This window comes from Lepeophtheirus salmonis, chromosome 1 (genome assembly GCF_016086655.4).
Source record: "Lepeophtheirus salmonis chromosome 1, UVic_Lsal_1.4, whole genome shotgun sequence".
NCBI classification, from domain to species: Eukaryota; Metazoa; Arthropoda; class Copepoda; order Siphonostomatoida; family Caligidae; genus Lepeophtheirus; species Lepeophtheirus salmonis.
This window is the reverse complement of record NC_052131.2, coordinates 53,888,457-53,905,349: the sequence shown is the minus strand read 5'-3', so window position 1 is coordinate 53,905,349 and position 16,893 is coordinate 53,888,457. Positions and strand designations below refer to the sequence as shown.

Here is a 16,893-nt window from a genome sequence, read left to right as displayed (position 1 = left end):
AAAATGATTGAACATTCGTGTGTGCTCATAAAAGACGGAGCGGAACCCTGAGGATTTGTTGGAGAGTTATAATTGTAAGTCCTTGTTGCACTCAGAGTAGAGTAGGGGATTGACATCGAAGTAATGTCCTTGTTTAAATCCTTTTCTCTTTCCTTCCTTATCACAAATGATTGTGGCTGATCTATTGAAAGGTCATAAGCATTAGTCTTTCTCTCCTACAAAAGATTCTTCAAATTGTCAAAGTTAGCATGTTCATTTTCGGTTTCTATTTTTTTAACATGCCCATTCTAAAGTGATTTTCATCATTGTTTATATTGATTGTTGACTTGGGTCAGGTTCTCTACACCATCTTGCGGCTATGAATGTTTTTTCATAGCCTTGCTATTGGGCAGTATTTGAAAAAGTAACCTTGTTATATTACATATTGTTTTAGTTACGTAATATCGTAAACTCGTTACTACGTAAAGTAGTTTTGTGTATGACAAAGTATCGATAAATAAAGGATTATTAAACTAAAGAGGAGATCAGAGCCGGTTATAGAATTTGTGTGGGGTCTAAAGCAGGTAAATAATTGATTTAAAGCCAGGATATAAATTACGGTCATATTAAAATTGGCTCAACCTTACTCTGGAAGAAGAGTTAGAAAAAGGTTATTAAATAAGATTTATGGACCATGGGGATATATATTAGTGTTTAAAATATTAAGAATTTACTAAATATGTCCTTCTTTGGCATGGAGCATATTCGTAAGCCTCTTGAAGCACTGTTTCTTATCGAATATCATCATAACACAGGGGCGTTCGCGATTTTATATTTTTTTTTAGTAGGAAAAGGGTAGTGTTTACTTTTAGGAATTTAAAAAAATCTAAAAATTAGAATTTAATGGGGAAAAAATTCAAAAATCCACAGCTGTTCACAAAAAATTTAATTTTTCGGAAAAATAAGTTTAAAATATTCAAATTCTTCCAAAAATATTTTATATAAAAAATCAAATATTAAATTTTTGTAGTAAAAGGCAAAAATTCTTTAACTTTGAGGTGGGGGCCCAACCCCTGCGTATGCTCCTATTGAGTATATATATATATATTTCTCAAAGATGGAAAAATACAAATTCTAATAAATATTTTTACTAAATTCAAGGGAAATTTATGTATTTCAATCAACCAACACTTTTATTTCAAAGATATTTTCCTTGGGGATTTGGATCCCCAAATTGCGAGCGTTTCCTCAGGAGTTTCTTTCTCTTTGAAGCACTCAATAGAGAGCTCTCCATTTGGTAAAACCTCAATTCCATAGACAACCGAGGGTATGATAGAGTTATAGCGAGAATACATGCTCATGCAATAAGCTCCCGTGTCATGCAAGACAAGAACATCGCCCTTCTCAGCCTTTGGAAGATGAACTCTGGATTTAAGGTAGTCACCCTTTAATAAATAAATAACACAAAAAGTAATAAAGGTATTGTTTATAGATAAAATAATCAATTAGATGTTGTTGTTTTTTGCCTTGAATTGAGATGTAAATAATATGATCAGGCTGTACGCTAAAAAGAAAGAAATTGATGTCGTCACCAGGTATAGAATGATTAAAAGAAATATATTTTACATAATAGTTAAAAATACTGTTTTCCTATCAGGGGTGTCCAAAGGATTATATTTTAGAGGGGGGCTTGATTTTTGAAATTTTTTTGAGAAAAAATCCAAAAATTAAAAATTTGAAAAAATGAATTTTAAATTACAGAGATGGGAGCACCGCTCTGAAAATTGTGTAAAGTTACACGGAGACTATATCGAACAATAAAAATTCAGAGAAATGTATCTTTGTTAGGTCGGAAACTTGTCAGAACAGCCTCGTCCACTTCAAAGACAATTCCAAATTCAGATGGAGTAATTGTAATACTATAATGTGTATTTATACTTTATCAGTGCAAGTCTAACTGACCAACTAAAGGCACATAAAAAATGCATATACATTTTTGTATACTTATAAAGCTATCAAGTTGAAATGTGGGACTCTGTAGGGCACAAACCAGATAGCCATCTCAATCCAAGGGCAAAAATTAATTGACTACTGTGTAATTGATCAATGTATATATCAGAAACTAAACCTGGAAGCAAAGAGGTCCAGCAATATCATACGTTACTCCTTGATCCTCTTGTTTGGATTTCAAATTCCCCTTGGAGTCCAAGAGAGTGATACGATGAGTCCAGACTTTGGGAAGATAAGTCTCCCGAATGAATTGATTTACACCCACGTTGGTTTGAATAATGGGACGTATTTCAGGGATCCAATCCTTGATGAAATGAACTCTTGTCAATGTCTGTAAATAGTTATTAATAGAGCTGGAAATTAAAAGGTTCAGGCAATAGATGTCAAATAATAATAAAAATTCAGTTGACACATGCTTAACTAAGGATGTTAGAAAGTTTAGAAATTAGAAAAGGCAAAACGGTTGTTCCCTCTGCTCTTTCTTCTTTTCGTTTCATGATTTAACAGGTTGAGTGAATGCCTTTGTAAAGTGTTTACGTGCTCATTTTGCACGCATAATTTCTCCCCTTTTATGCTCCTCAGGCACTACAATTCATAAATTATTTTCGAAAATAATAAAGTTACTACAGAAAGATAATAATAAAAAGGAAAAAGAAATGCGTGCTAAATTGTGCGTAAGCACTACAGTGAATCCACTTAAAGGAAAAAAAGAGCGCATATGGTACTACTGATGTAAGAACCTTGTTAATATCAGCTGTCTCTCATATGATATGGGGGAGGGGGTGATGAATTACTGCTATAAATCTTCTATCTTTAAATAGCATTAGCGTAGGGAAAATATTATAGTCTATATATTAAATGCGAATGTCTGTGTGTGTATGTATTTGTTCGGGAATCACGCCATCACCAAAGATTGGATTTAGCCTAAATGTTTCATATAGGGTTTTAAGGCTAAAAACATAGTTTTGGTAACAAATTTTTTTACCTTCAAGGTCAAAGCGGCCTTAAAATAGCATTTTTCAACAAACGATTTTTTTGACTAGCAAACGACTATTTCATATAAAACAAAAAATAAAGGCCGTAAAGTTTGAAGAAATTATGCATGTATCTTTGCAGACTTGATTTCAAGGAGAGGTTAAGGATTAGAGAAGAAAGAAAACAGAAGAGAGAGAGAGTAAAACAAAAGATTTTGATAATAATATGGAAGATGAGCGAACGATAGTTTATCTTCAATATTTTTTTCTTCTCTTAACCTTATAATCTCATTTTTTTTTTTAAGTGGAAGAGTTCCGAATTTTCTGCAGAATTTTTCAACTTTTTTCTTTTTTTTTTTTCCCCTCTTTTTTCATCAAACGTCAATTTTCATTTTTAAAAAGAAATGTCACAAAACGATGCATTTAGGAACAAATATTTTCAACTACCAGAACATTTTATTAAATAATTTTTGCAATATTTACAAAAATGAACTAGTAATCGAGGGTTATTTTTCCGATGATATTTCTCTGCATAACTTTTTGTTTTTGCAAGTACGACAAAAATCTCGGGAGGTTTCTCTTGGAAATGCAAATAAATACTATTTACTACTTTTCTTTGTAAACTAAGTGCAAGACAGTTTTTTTTTTTTCAATTTTCTTCACGAATTTTGATTTGGCAATTAAAAAAAAAAGGATTGACTTCTCATCCAGAATATGTTCTTTGAAGTTTATATCAGTTTTTTTTTTTTTAAATTCATTATAATACAATTTAAATAATATACAGGCACTATATTAAATGCATTGTAGAATATCCTAACGGTCCCCCGCAACAAAAGGGTCTAAACATGAAGAAAATTACATTGACCTTTGTCAATGTGATTTCCCGCTCCCTCATTGGCCAGAGCCGGGACAGGTAATCTTTTACTAGTTGATTTACAGTGATGACAATCCGGTGTATTTTTTTGCTGCCCCGTTTTTTTGTAATTGGTAGTATAAAGAATGAATATTCTTTTCCTAAGCAGTTGTCATTATTATTTAATTCTTGAGTAGTGAAACCCCTTTCCTAAATAGATTCAGTTATATTCAAAACCTGATTGAACATTCGTGTGTGCTAATATGTAACAGACTGAGGATTTTTTGTGGAGTTATTGTATGTCTTTTTGGACTCAGAGTAGAATTGGGGATCGACATTGGAATAATTCTAGCAAATGCCATTTTTTATATCCTTTTCCCCTTTTTCTCTTGTCACAGCTGATTGTAGCTGATCTAATGAAGCATTAAGAGGAATATTCTATCTCTCCTCCAAAACATTCTTCAAATTGTCAGGGTTGCCATGTTGATTTTTGGTTTCTTTTTTTTTTAACATGCCCATTCCACACTGGATTTCCATCATTATTGATTTATAAGTCATATATATATACTTATTTCAATAATAAAGTAATATCTGCAAAGGAAACAATTTTGCTCATGGGAAAGATTGTATTTGCAAAAAAAAAAAAAAAATAATACAGAACTCAATTTAATTTAATCAAATAGTGAGTTGTCTGTTTTTTTTTATAACTTATGTCAATATCCTGTTACAAAGAGGTACTTATTTGCTTTCAAACGATCGGAAGTCCAATAAATGAAAAATGAATCAAAAATTACAATTTAATTAAAAAAATATATATTTATCTTTGAAAAATTGATTCTTTCTTTTCAAATATCCGTTCACAGATCAAATACATTGGATTATTGACCTACAATATGTCCAAATACCAGAGTTGTTACACAAATATATAATTTATATTGTACGACTAGCCGTAAAAAACATTTTGAGAATGAATGAAGGTGTATAAAATGTTATTAGGAAAACTGCCCTGGGAGAAATTGCCATGAAGGAAAATTGACCGGAAGAAGATTACTCGTATTTCGTTCAAACAAGATGATATTGTTGGGACTGTTGCACGAAATCAATTTCTTTTGGAGAAATGTGCAAACTAAATTTTGGTTTATTTACAACTTTATTTTCCAAATATTATAGCAGACATCACTTATTAACGAACGAACAAAAACTGATCAAGAGGAACAGGAAATAAACTACAGATAAAGAGAAGAAATGTCACAGCAAGGGGGTCAGATGAACTTACTGGCTGACCAGCAGCTACGCTCCTGCTCTTGAGAAATCAATTTCTCAAAACAATGAATAATAATTATAATGCATAATCAACTTATGACGAAAGATCGAAATACGAAATAAAGAAATATCCATCTAATTAAATTGAAATAAATAGTAATTAAAAGCAAAAAATTTCAAATAAATGTAGCAATGTACTGTTCGAGAAATTGTTTTTTTCATTTGCAGTTCTTAATTTCAAGGTACGGACATTTCCATCACAACCCATCATTTTCTCAGTGACTCAAGCCATGGGCCAGTCCTTACGAAGTATGTTGTCTTCCGAGATGAGCACAACGTCGTTAACCTCAACTTCATCCATGCAATGTTTCCATTTTCCACGAATCTGTAGTCTTTCTAAATATTCATTTGACCATCTTTTCCAGAAATGATCCCGAAGACGATTAAAATATTTGTAGCGAACCTTTAAATCTACGTCCTTTTTTTTTTAATTAAAGAAGAACTCCAAGCAGTTTATTGGAGCACAGATAAAAAGGCGTTAGGGGTTTCAAATCTTGAGTATCTGAGCTTCAAAAGGTAAGCGGGTGTTGCATTCTGGATTATTCTAATTCCAATACATTCAAGAAACCCCTCTAACACCACAAACTAGTTCAAAGTTCCTTGGATATATTGGATGAATTGGCGGTGGTTTTTAGCAGTCCTTCACTACCCCCGGGCCAATCTGAGGGCGGAGGGCATTCAACCATACTTTAAAACCCCTGGGCTATTTATCCCTCCCTTCCTTTACCAATCCTCTGAATCTATTTTTGGAAGATTAGATTGAATTTAAGGAAATCCAAGAAAATTGTGTTTCAATAATATCACTCACACTTGAATGTACTCCCTTTGGGCATGGAACAAACAAATATGTTTGGATATTTTTTGTAAATAACATTAAGTGAATTTATAATATGTTATAATTCATCATGAAGTTTGAACAAAATACGGGCAATTTTTCTTACTGGCAATTTTCCTCCCTGTTAATTTTCTCCAGGAGAATCTCCCACGGGCAATTTTCTCCAGGGGAGTTTTCCGTGCACGGTATAAAGAATGTCCTAGAAAGCAGGAGTGGATTTTTCTACTAGGTCATATTTACAACAAAAAAAATATTTAATCACTATTATTTAATTCTTGAAAACAGAACATCTAAGTAATAATAAGTAGAGTTGAAATGTTTGTAAGGAAAAAAAGAGAACAGGAGAAGGCAGGAGCGAGACATATGGTACTAATGAATTAAGACTTAAGTTAATATAAGCTGCAAGTTATATGATTATCCAGGAAGAAAATGAATTAAACCTATAAAGAAGAGAATCCTCTACACTTAATCTAACATTAGTGCAGGGGAATATATTGTAATTATATTTAAATTCATATATATATTTATTTTATTATTAATTTATAAAACAATTTACGCCAAGATAGACGAGAAAGATTCTTACTTCAGAAGGAGAAGTTAACATCACGACGGCCTATTAACTAATGAAGAAAAAAGAAGAAAGAGCACACGCAAAACCCGTTATTCCTTTACCAATTTTTTAAGGTAGTTTATTTATTGCAAACTACTTAACTATAGTAATCCGTAATTAACAAGGTTTTTAATTTAGTAGTATCGTATTCAAGGGTGAAAATCTAGTGGTAAAAAAACCCCAGACATCAACATGTTAACCCGTGCAATTTGAAAAATGTTTTGTTGGAGAGAAAGAATAATGCTCATGACGTTGCATTAGATCAGCTTTAATCAGCTGGGACAAGAGAGGAAGGAAAAAAGGATATAAAGAAGGACATTTCCCTAAATTACTCTAATTTCGATCCTCAATTCTACTCTGAGTCCAACAAGTCCACGCTTTTACTATTGACGTCATAGTAGACGAGGGGTTGCGTGTTTGTCAAAATCTGTTTTTCTTGCCCAGCAGGCGGTACAATACATTAAATTGAAAATTCCAGCAATAGTGACGTCATAGACTATGAGTGACTGCGTGTTTTGTCAAAATCTGCCTGTTTTGTCCAGCAGTTGATACAATACATGTGAATTAAAATTCTAACAAGCCCAATTACATGATAGTCTAACCTTGTAGTTCTATTAACCTTGCTTTATACTACCAATTACAAATTAACGGGCAAGCTCAAAAACACACCGTATTTACATGTATGATCATATGTAACGCTCCCGCCTTCTCCTCACCCTCTTTTTTCCCCCTAATAAAGATATTAACTCTAGCTAATAACTAGTGTGTTGGCTCATGAAGGACGAATGAGGGTTTGCTCCTCGGGAATTATAATTGTAATTCTAGAATATATTTCCTTGCTCTATACGGAGTGAGATTTGTGTCTATTTCCTTCCAATTACGACTGCTTGCAGCTTATATAATAAAATGTCATGACAACGAAGCTACTCTCCTCTCAAATACTCTACGTTAATTTTCTGTTTATTTTATTTTTACACACAAGCAGGACATATATTATGCATAACTGAGAATGAATAAACTACTTGCAGAGGTATGAATTGTACTCAAATCAGGGTTGCTTTAATGCAAGGGCTAATCTGAACTGAAGCCCAGAGACGTACTAAGCTTAGAAACCATTTTTTGTAATTTATCAATATGATATTTTTATATAAAAATACAACTTTTCTTGTCTTTAATCGATCAAAAAAAAAAGATACAAATCTAGCCATTGTTAGGGATTTTGACTAATTATTACATTGTGTTAATTCAAATGTCAGCGTGTATCATTGGCATCCAGTTGTGTTCAATGCAAGTGCTATTATTTTATTTTTTTTAATTCTTAACCCTTACTCGATTGTTTGGTAGAGCACATTTTGATTCACCATACTTCAATACATGCATAGAAATATATTTTCTTTAAGTTCAATCCATAAAATATCATGCATGTACTTTAAAATGCACTTTTACCATGAGTCGACATCTAAACTGATTGGTAAAAGCCTATAAAATAAATCCTGTGGGGTTAGTTAAAAAAAAACATTGACTGTTGTTTTTTAGTTGTTTTTTTTGGTGAGGACTTTAAAAGGTTAAAGCCATTTGAAGAAGCTTAATAACGATTTAATGAATATTCATCCATTTCATATTATAAAATTTCAACTTTGAACCCCCAAGATACCTTCTCCTTCAATTATGTTGCAATTTATGACATCAGTGAAAATGCTCTATACCTTATGTCAAGAAATGAATGCCCTCTTTTTTAATTTGCCGCTTCTATAGCTAAAAAGACATTCAAAAATGAAAAAGAGAAAAAATAAAAACAAAATCACGTGGGTAAGGAAGCAACCTATATGCTTTTTTTTAATTGAAATTTATACATGACTATTAAAAATATGGTATCACAGAATGGTGAAGGAGCACTCATTAAGCAGCCGAAGCAGTGCATAGGCCAATTTGAGTCGGGACAAGGCAGATTGAGGTTGCTCGGGACCTTGGTGTTTCGGTCCAAACCATTCGAAGCGATGGAACTGTCACCTTTCCGGGGAGAACCTCGAGAACAAGGGTGGACGTAAGGAAGAAAAACTTTCGAGAGTTGTAAAAATAACCATCGCCAAATGTCTTACGCAAAAAGGCCAATCCTTGAGGAAATTAGCGACCAGATTCACGTCAAATGGTCATCCAGTGTCACACGAGACTTTCCGTAAGCACAGGAATGAATTGCTGAAGGTCTTGCCGTACAGGCCTTAAATGCAGCTGAAAGAAGAAAAACCGACTTATTTTTTGTCGTGAGAGGAAAAATTGGGCAATAAATGACTGGAGATGAGTTCTTTTCTCTGACGAGTCTACTTTTGAACTGTTTCACCATCCCAATCGTCAAACTGTTTGTGTTTGGGCTTGTAAGATGGAATATGTTGTGCCGACTCCAAAAGTTTCTCTTTACTTTCACGTCTGGGATTTTATGGGCAACTGGTCTCTTAGTGAGCTTCATTTTATACCTCAAGGAGAAACTGTGAAGTCTTCATACTATGTGGAGACCGGTTCTAGGAGGATTCGCCTTGAACATATTTGTCTTTTAAGTTTTTACCTTCCACGCATTCGCCTTATGACTCTTACGCATTGGGACGTTTTCGCCTTGAGGCGTTTTCGCCTTGTACTGTTTTGCCTTGCAACATTTTTGCCTTTGATAATAATAGAGGGAATACTACTTATTTTTAGTTAAATATTTGTTTTGAATTTTTACCCTTGTATTCCAGCTTTTAGAAATTAGAAACAAAAAGCTGAACAAGCTAGAAAATAACAATTATTCAAACTTTAATTATATATAATACGTAGGTTTTAATGCATTGGGAAAGAATAACAGAATGCTACTGCTACGTTCCGTTGCAAAGAATCATTAACATTTACATGCAGTCCATTTCTTCATTAAAATGCCATGAAGAGATATTGAAATCTCTACTTACATCAAGGATTATTATAGAGTTATATATCAAGATGGGACCACGTCCTCGTCCATGAAAGTCTACATGTATTTCTGAATATAATATACTTATATCATATATAAACATACTTCATTAACTTATCAGTTATCACTCTACTGACCTCCAAATCGTATAAAATGAGTAATTGTGATGGTGTACAAGATATATAGATCGGGAGTCAGAAACCGCTTTCTATTGTATAATACAATACATTTTGATATATTTAACCTGTATTTCTCTTCTTAAAGAAACCCTATTAAATCATTTTAAGTAAATCAATCAATATTAACAATTTCATTAAATTTATAAATTGGGGCATGATTCAGAATAATTTATTGGTTTCAGTTTAGTTTTAGTCAACTTTCAATATATAGGAGAAAGATTGTATAAAAAGCAGTTGTCAATTTAATGAGAGTTTCATTGACATAACCATTAAGGGCCTTTAAAATTGTATTTAATTATGATTTGTCTAAGGAATCATTTAATACATTTATGAACTTATTTTTCGTTAGATATAATTTGCTGTTCCCATCAAATCTTCAGACATATACCATGTGTCGAAAAAATCCTTCTGTTAGGTAGATAATAGCTGGATCAAGGACTTTTACAATTCCTTATTAATTAATTGGAAGGTTGACTAGGAAGTATCTCTAGAAGATCTCTAGGATTTATTGCGCAATAGAGGATCTTGTTGATAAATATTTATTATGGTGACTGATAAGTTATTTTCCTCTTTGAATACTGATCCTTGAATCCTTTACGAAAGAGTTGTAATTGTTTTTTTTCAAGTATTCATGACTATAACAATCCGAAGTTAAAATATTTAAGATGTAATTGATATTAAAAAAAGTGAATGAAACTTTTAAAAAAAACTTAACAGAGAGTATATTTGTTTATTTACTCAATAAGCACTTCTATTTCAGCCATTGTCCCCACAATCTTCGTTACCCTACATAATCTAAAAGAACATGTACCAAAATGAAAAGTTCATCAAACACCTGATTTAGTGCTTATGTTATGACAAAAAAAAGATTGGCATGAATAAGGTGATATGAAACACCGTGTCTTGACCTAAAACAACGTATGTTCATATTTTAAAGATGATCATGAATATAATTTAGTAATTTGTTAACGTTTTAATATCTGTAATAGATGTACTAAAATGACAACTACAGAAGGGATTCATGTACTTAAAATCAACAAAACATCGAACTTAATAGATCAATAATTAAAAAAGGTTTTCGGTGATGATTCCGCAATCCATCTAAAAATATCGAAAACTAAAGACAAATGAGATATCTGCGATTTACTAATAAATATAATTATTATAATATAACTACAGATCCCCAGTTTTGGTCTTTAGTAGCAGTAGCACTCCGTGATTCCTTTCCAATGCTTTAAAACCTACGTATTATATGTCATTAAGGTTTGAAGAATTGTTATTTTCTAGCTTGTTTAGCTTTCTGTTTCAAAATTCTAAAAGCTGGAATACAACGGTAAAAATTCAAAACAAATATTTAATTAAAAAGAAGTATTTTATTATTATCTATTATTATCCCAGCCAAAAAAGTCCCAATACTAAAATGTTGGAGGGCGAAAGCGTTGCAAGGCGAACCCGTCACAAGGTAAATACGTACCAGGCAAAAACGCAAAAATGTTTAAGACGAATCCCCCTGATACGGTAGAGACCAAACTCAAAAGTGTCTCACCACTGCTATGCAAAGGAGCCGAGAAAACGGATTGGTTCTAACGATGAAAATGTTACCAGATATGTTAAGAGCCATTCTCCAGCAAGACGTAGCTCCTACTCTGTCTCTCACTTGGCTCAGACTAACTTGGACTCCTTTTGGGCAAAGGGTACATGACCCAGCAACGGTCCGGACTTGTCTCTGATAGAAAATCCATGAGCGATTGTCCAACATAAGATCAATGAATTACCGCTTGCAACCAATGAAGAAACTTTGTCTGGTTGCACATTTCCGATGAGACTTTGGATAATTTAATTGCTTGTATGCCCGAACACATAAAATGTATACAACTTAAGGGAGGGATGGGGGATATATGTGGAAATAAAATTATGCCACAAGGTTAAGTTTACTTTAATTTATGTGTGTTTAAAAAAAAGAGGACATCAATTTCTTCAGATACTTCATAAGTAAAAACTATAATAGCCCATTTGAAGAATATTTGGGAAAATAGCAGCTTAGTTGTCTTGACGTTTTATTAAATCAGCTCCAAGCAGCCCTGAGAACAAGGAATTAAACACAAGCACCCACTCCATACCTAGCAAAAATATAGGCGGGAATTACTCCGATATCAATCCTCAATTCTACTCCGAGTCCAACAAGGACTTGCCCTTATAACTCCGGAGCAAATCCTCACTATTACTCTTCGTTTTTCACGCACCAATGATTATTTTATTTTTATCGTTCTCTCTTCGAGAATAATAACACCATTGGAAGATATAAAAACACCTTTTTCAGCTTGTAACTACAGAAATACTTCCTTTTTCATATTTTTTCATCACTGTAGACTGCAAATAGCACCTTATCGTTAATATTTATATACTGATTCTGACTCCAACCGAAATGTATCTCCTATAAAAGTTAGGTATAGAGTGAAGAATTTCAAATAATGATCCTAAAATTTATTGTTATAATATGATATCAAGTCCAATATAGTCTCGAGTCTTAGGTTTTGAGTACAAATCAAGTCTTTCTGTTATTTATTTTGAAAGCAAGTGAAGTTTAAAGTATTCAAAGTACAGACACGAGTATTAAGTAGCGAGCTCAATTTCCCACCACTCCAAATTTGCAAGTCCAAGTCAAGTCTTTGAGGCTCGATTCTAAGTCAGTTCTCACATCAATGTATGTTTACAAATCAGAGGTTGGGAATTGGACTTGGACTCAAGACTCGACTTGTATTTTAGTACATATTTTGAAGACTTGTGACTCGATTTGATCTTACAATCAAAGCCTCACGGCCTGACTTGCACTCGATGGCTAGTTAATACTGAACTCCAATAGAATCCTTGAACCTATGGACCATATATTGAAATTATGGATTTGAAATGAACTACAAAAAAACTGATAATTCGAATTGGATTAGATGAAAATATTCAAGGACATGGATTTTACATGGAATTGTGAGTAAAGGCTTGAGTTTTTCAGTATAAGAACTGTTTCTAATCTCTGCGTTTTTAAAAAAAAATCAGGTTTTTATTTGCTTAAAATATTGTGACCAGGTCTCTGAATAATGTCAAAATTTATGTCTAGTCTCAAATTAATTACTAGGGCCTACACGACTTCTATTAAATACTCACTTTTCCAGCCTTAAGAGCAAGAGATCGACCAAACTCCGTAATGACTCTTCTTTTATTATCAAACAACTCTGGAACGCCCTTTTCCAACTCTTGCTTATATAGAGAATAAGTAAACTCCTCTGGTTCTTTATCTTCCAGAACATAGGATGTGGAGAGTCCACCACCAATATCAACGGTTTTAAGAACCTTACCCCCACGTCTATCCTCAACTTTATTAACAAAATCCATTAATTTCTGTTGGAAAAAGTAGATTTTATATGAGGAATCAGTGGGTACAAATAAAAATCTCCAACCTTTGTGGCATCCACAAATAGGTTGAGAGGAACTCCTTGACTCCCAACATGGATATGAATACCATTTAACCATTTGTATTTTTGATAGAGATTAAGGATTTTCTCTTCAGTATCCTCACGTAGAGGTAGACCAAATTTGGAAGCCTTGGTGGATGTATTGAGGATGTCAATATTTCCTCCGCCCACTAAGGGATTGATTCGTAGACCAATGGAGAGGCTATCAACAGAAATATATTTTATATTTTGTTAACATAGGCAGAAAATATAAAACTAGATATAAATAATAAGTTGTGTGAAAAAAAATAACAGATTTAATAACACAAAAACCAAAAAATATGATGAAAAACACCCATTTTTCTTTGATCTTTTGTATATAGAAAAAGATTAGGGAATACTTAATGCATATAAGTATATGTTAACTGATGAAAAAGATGATTATCATGTACCTACAAAAGAATAATATGTCTTGGTTGTTTGTGTGTTTTTTTAAAAATATATCTCACACTTTAAGATTGGTTACCTATCAATATCCAAGTCACTACCATCCGTCGCCAAGGCTTCATCCACCATCTCCATTTCCCACTCATTATCCAAATTCATCACAACCCCCGTATCTAGAGCAATCCGTATATCCTCTCTCGTTTTACAAGGGCTATCATAAATCACTTTACTCGGTTCAAAGTCCAAGCTAAGAGCCAGAAGCACCTCAGAGATGGATGCACACTCTGCTCCCAATCCCTGTTTTTTTACAGCAAGTAAAACACCACGAATTGGATTCGCTTTCACAGCAAAGGTATGTGTGAAAGGGGAGTTTCCACCTTGAGGAAACACGGATTTGAGAGAGTCGATCCGGGAGTTGAAGTAGTTTAAGTCAAATAAATCGATGGATGGAGTTGAATCATTGATGAGAGCATACTCATGTAAAATAGTGTTGTATATCGAATCCATGAGGCCTTGACGAGAGGTGGATTTCTAATCAAACTACTTGTATAAATCCAATAATTAAGTAATTCGATAAATAGTTATAAACAATGTGTACAGATGAGATATGTTTTATCATGTGTCAGCAACAAATAGTATAGTCACTAAGCATGTATAAGAGTATTTCTCTCTCAAATAATAAAATTTTATAAACAAATTGCATTCAATTCATATGGGACAAGTGAGTTACTTCAATATATATTCTTTATACTATATCAAAAAATCTTATAATATCAACTGAAGCCCCTTATTATAGGCATAGATATTAGAACTACTTTGTGAATATACTGAGGTTCTTGAATAATTTGGTTTTAAGGATTAAGAAAAATCCATATTTTACCAAATCTGCGTTGTCCAGAACTATATTTGCAGAGATGGAGACTTGAACTAGAGACTAGCAGCTTCTTTTGATCACACGATCAAAGAATCGAGACTCGACTTGGACTCGACTTTTAACTGGATATAAAATACGCTTTAAAGTAATTTTTATTGTACAAGGGCTTAAACTGGACTCGATGAAAATATTCAAGGACTTGTGAGTAACGATTTAAAACTCAACTTGGGCTTATATTATAAAAACTTTTCCCCCAATCTACTCATAATTATGAACTACCAATCTAAAATCTGTAAAATAGGAGGATATTGTGTTTTTTCAACGTCCACTTTTGACAGGTCTTTCCGGATTTTTTTACTATGATTAGGAAAAAAAAGTGTTTAAGGACTTAGAGTTTACTTGAACTTGTGAGAAAGGCATTAAGACTAGAATTAGTGATGCAATATATGGACTTTTCCCCTTCCTTTTGGTTTGAGAGTGCGTATCACGGGAATCCTTTGTATAGCTTGAAACATATTTGTAGCCACAATGTAAAAATAATAAATAAATCATTTAATGAACGCAACTTTATAAGAACTGATATTCACACACCCTCGTATTACCTCCTCCACATGGTACACTTAGACCTTGAATTAAATGCATTTATTATTAATTATTACCTAGATACTTTATTGTAGAACGCAAATGCTTATGATAACAGAACGATATTTAACCAAGTTGTTTCCTAGAGACAAAATTGGATATTATGTAATATTAGCAAATATTTAATAATTACATTACTAATTATTTAAGGTTCCCTATAAATAATCATATTTGCATTGATAAAAAAATATATATATAAAATAAAGCTGGGAAAGGGCTTATCATATATATATTTTTTTTTTTACTTTTTTTATTATAAATAAAAGTCACTCTGGCCTTCTCAAGGTTAGAGTTCACATAGACTCAAAAATACAACATCGATTTCCCAGAGTCTAAAAACCTAGTAATTAATGTAGGTATATAGTGTTGTGTCGAATTGAGTCGAATCAACCCCAACTGAGACCTAATATATTTTTTTTGGTAACTGTGAGTTATGTAAATCGTGTGTATTTTTAATTCTGTTTTTTTTTTGGAATTGGTAGTCTAAAGAATGAATTTTCTTTTCCTTAGCAGTTGTCATTATTTTTCCATTCCGGAGTAGTGATCATCCTTTCCTAAATAGACTCTATTATATTTAAAACATGATTTAACATTCGTGTGGGCTTATAAAAGATGGAGACTATCCTTGATGATTTGTGGGTGAGTTAACATTGACAGTCCTTATTGGACTACGAGAAGAATTGAGGATTGATATCCGAGTAATTCTTGCTAATGTCTTCGTAAGCAGCTTTCGTCCAAAATATTCTTCAAATTTTGAGGGTACTATATTGATTTTCGGTTACTTTTTCTTAACATGGTCAAAATACACACGATTTTATCCAATAGTGATGTAACTATGTCAGTGGCGAAGGAACCATAAAGGTTCTTCTACCTTCATTCTTTGTTTCTATTGAACTCTGTAACGCGGGTACATTCTGCTAGTATTCTATAAAATAACGTCCACAAATGAAATGTGGGCATGAATCATAAAAAAGGCCAATGAAGTCTAAATTATTTTTTTTAAAAGGTCATTTTAAATCAAATAATATTTATCTTTTTTTCGACCAAAAGAATGGATATTTGAAAAAAAAAAAACAAGACACCGCAAATTTATTTTTGCCCTTTAAGCCTTATCATGCTAAATTTGTCCCTGTATTTGGCTATTACTCCATTATTGTTTTGATAATTTTGTACAAATTAATTTACGCCAATATTTCCATTTTTAGGCAGGAAAATGATAAAGAACGACAATCTTCTTTAGACCCTTATAACTTATTCATAATACGTAGTGATGACAAATATCATAGCTTATATTATTGAAAAATATTCAATGTATAATTTAAAAAAGATTTATTTGAAAAATATGCATCTTTAAGAATGTTTGTTCCATTTGATAGGGATCCCATTTTTTCTAGGGGTGTACTGGAAAATGGTCAACATTATTATTTTACTTTTCCCGATTTCAATGCAAAATGACGTCATGTCTCTTAAAAGGAAGATCCAGGCAATCGAAGGAAGAAACTTCCAACTAGATCATTCATCTCAAGAGATGTTCGAATTTGGATTTCGAAGGGATTAGAGTGGACCCCTTCCTTGGGAATGATATACCAGGATCGAAACAATAAAGCGATCCATTCACAATTTTGTAGATAATTTTAATATTTCAAAATAGGATCACTTAAAAAACTGGAACAAAAATCCTTCGAGATGCATATTTTTTGAATAAATCATTTTTTAAGTTATACAATGAATATTTTTCTATAATACATGCTATGGTGATTCCCATCTCTCAGTATTATGAATA

At 32.6% G+C, this 16,893-nt stretch overlaps 1 protein-coding gene across 2 annotated transcripts; it reads right to left on the bottom strand.

Moving 5' to 3' along the window:
- Nucleotides 1-1,134: 1,134 nt before the first annotated feature.
- Nucleotides 1,135-14,904, bottom strand: LOC121132055 (diaminopimelate decarboxylase). Of its 2 annotated transcripts, XM_040727494.2 has the most exons (6): nt 14,475-14,904; nt 13,674-14,134; nt 13,154-13,370; nt 12,861-13,094; nt 2,108-2,320; nt 1,135-1,424 (listed from the first exon to the last, which is right to left on the bottom strand). In XM_040727494.2, exons 2-6 carry the CDS (start codon nt 14,099-14,101, stop codon nt 1,173-1,175), a joined length of 1,344 nt encoding a protein of 447 aa, XP_040583428.1. In that variant the 5' UTR covers nt 14,102-14,134; nt 14,475-14,904; the 3' UTR covers nt 1,135-1,172. The 2 variants fall into 2 exon arrangements, with proteins under 2 accessions (XP_040583428.1, XP_040583427.1); XM_040727493.2 differs by lacking the exon at nt 14,475-14,904 and having other exon boundaries at nt 13,674-14,256.
- Nucleotides 14,905-16,893: the final 1,989 nt, after the last annotated feature.

What these genes read in the sequence shown, in the direction of transcription:
- LOC121132055 (XM_040727494.2), bottom strand. Translation starts at nt 14,101, where the DNA reads ATGGATTCGATATACAACACTATTTTACATGAGTATGCTCTCATCAAT. An exon ending in TATTTGTGGATGCCACAAAG is followed by an intron (nt 13,095 to 13,153) that starts GTTGGAGATTTT and finishes TTTTTCCAACAG; the next exon opens with AAATTAATGGATTTTGTTAA. An exon ending in CTGGACCTCTTTGCTTCCAG is followed by an intron (nt 1,425 to 2,107) that starts GTTTAGTTTCTG and finishes TATTTATTAAAG; the next exon opens with GGTGACTACCTTAAATCCAG.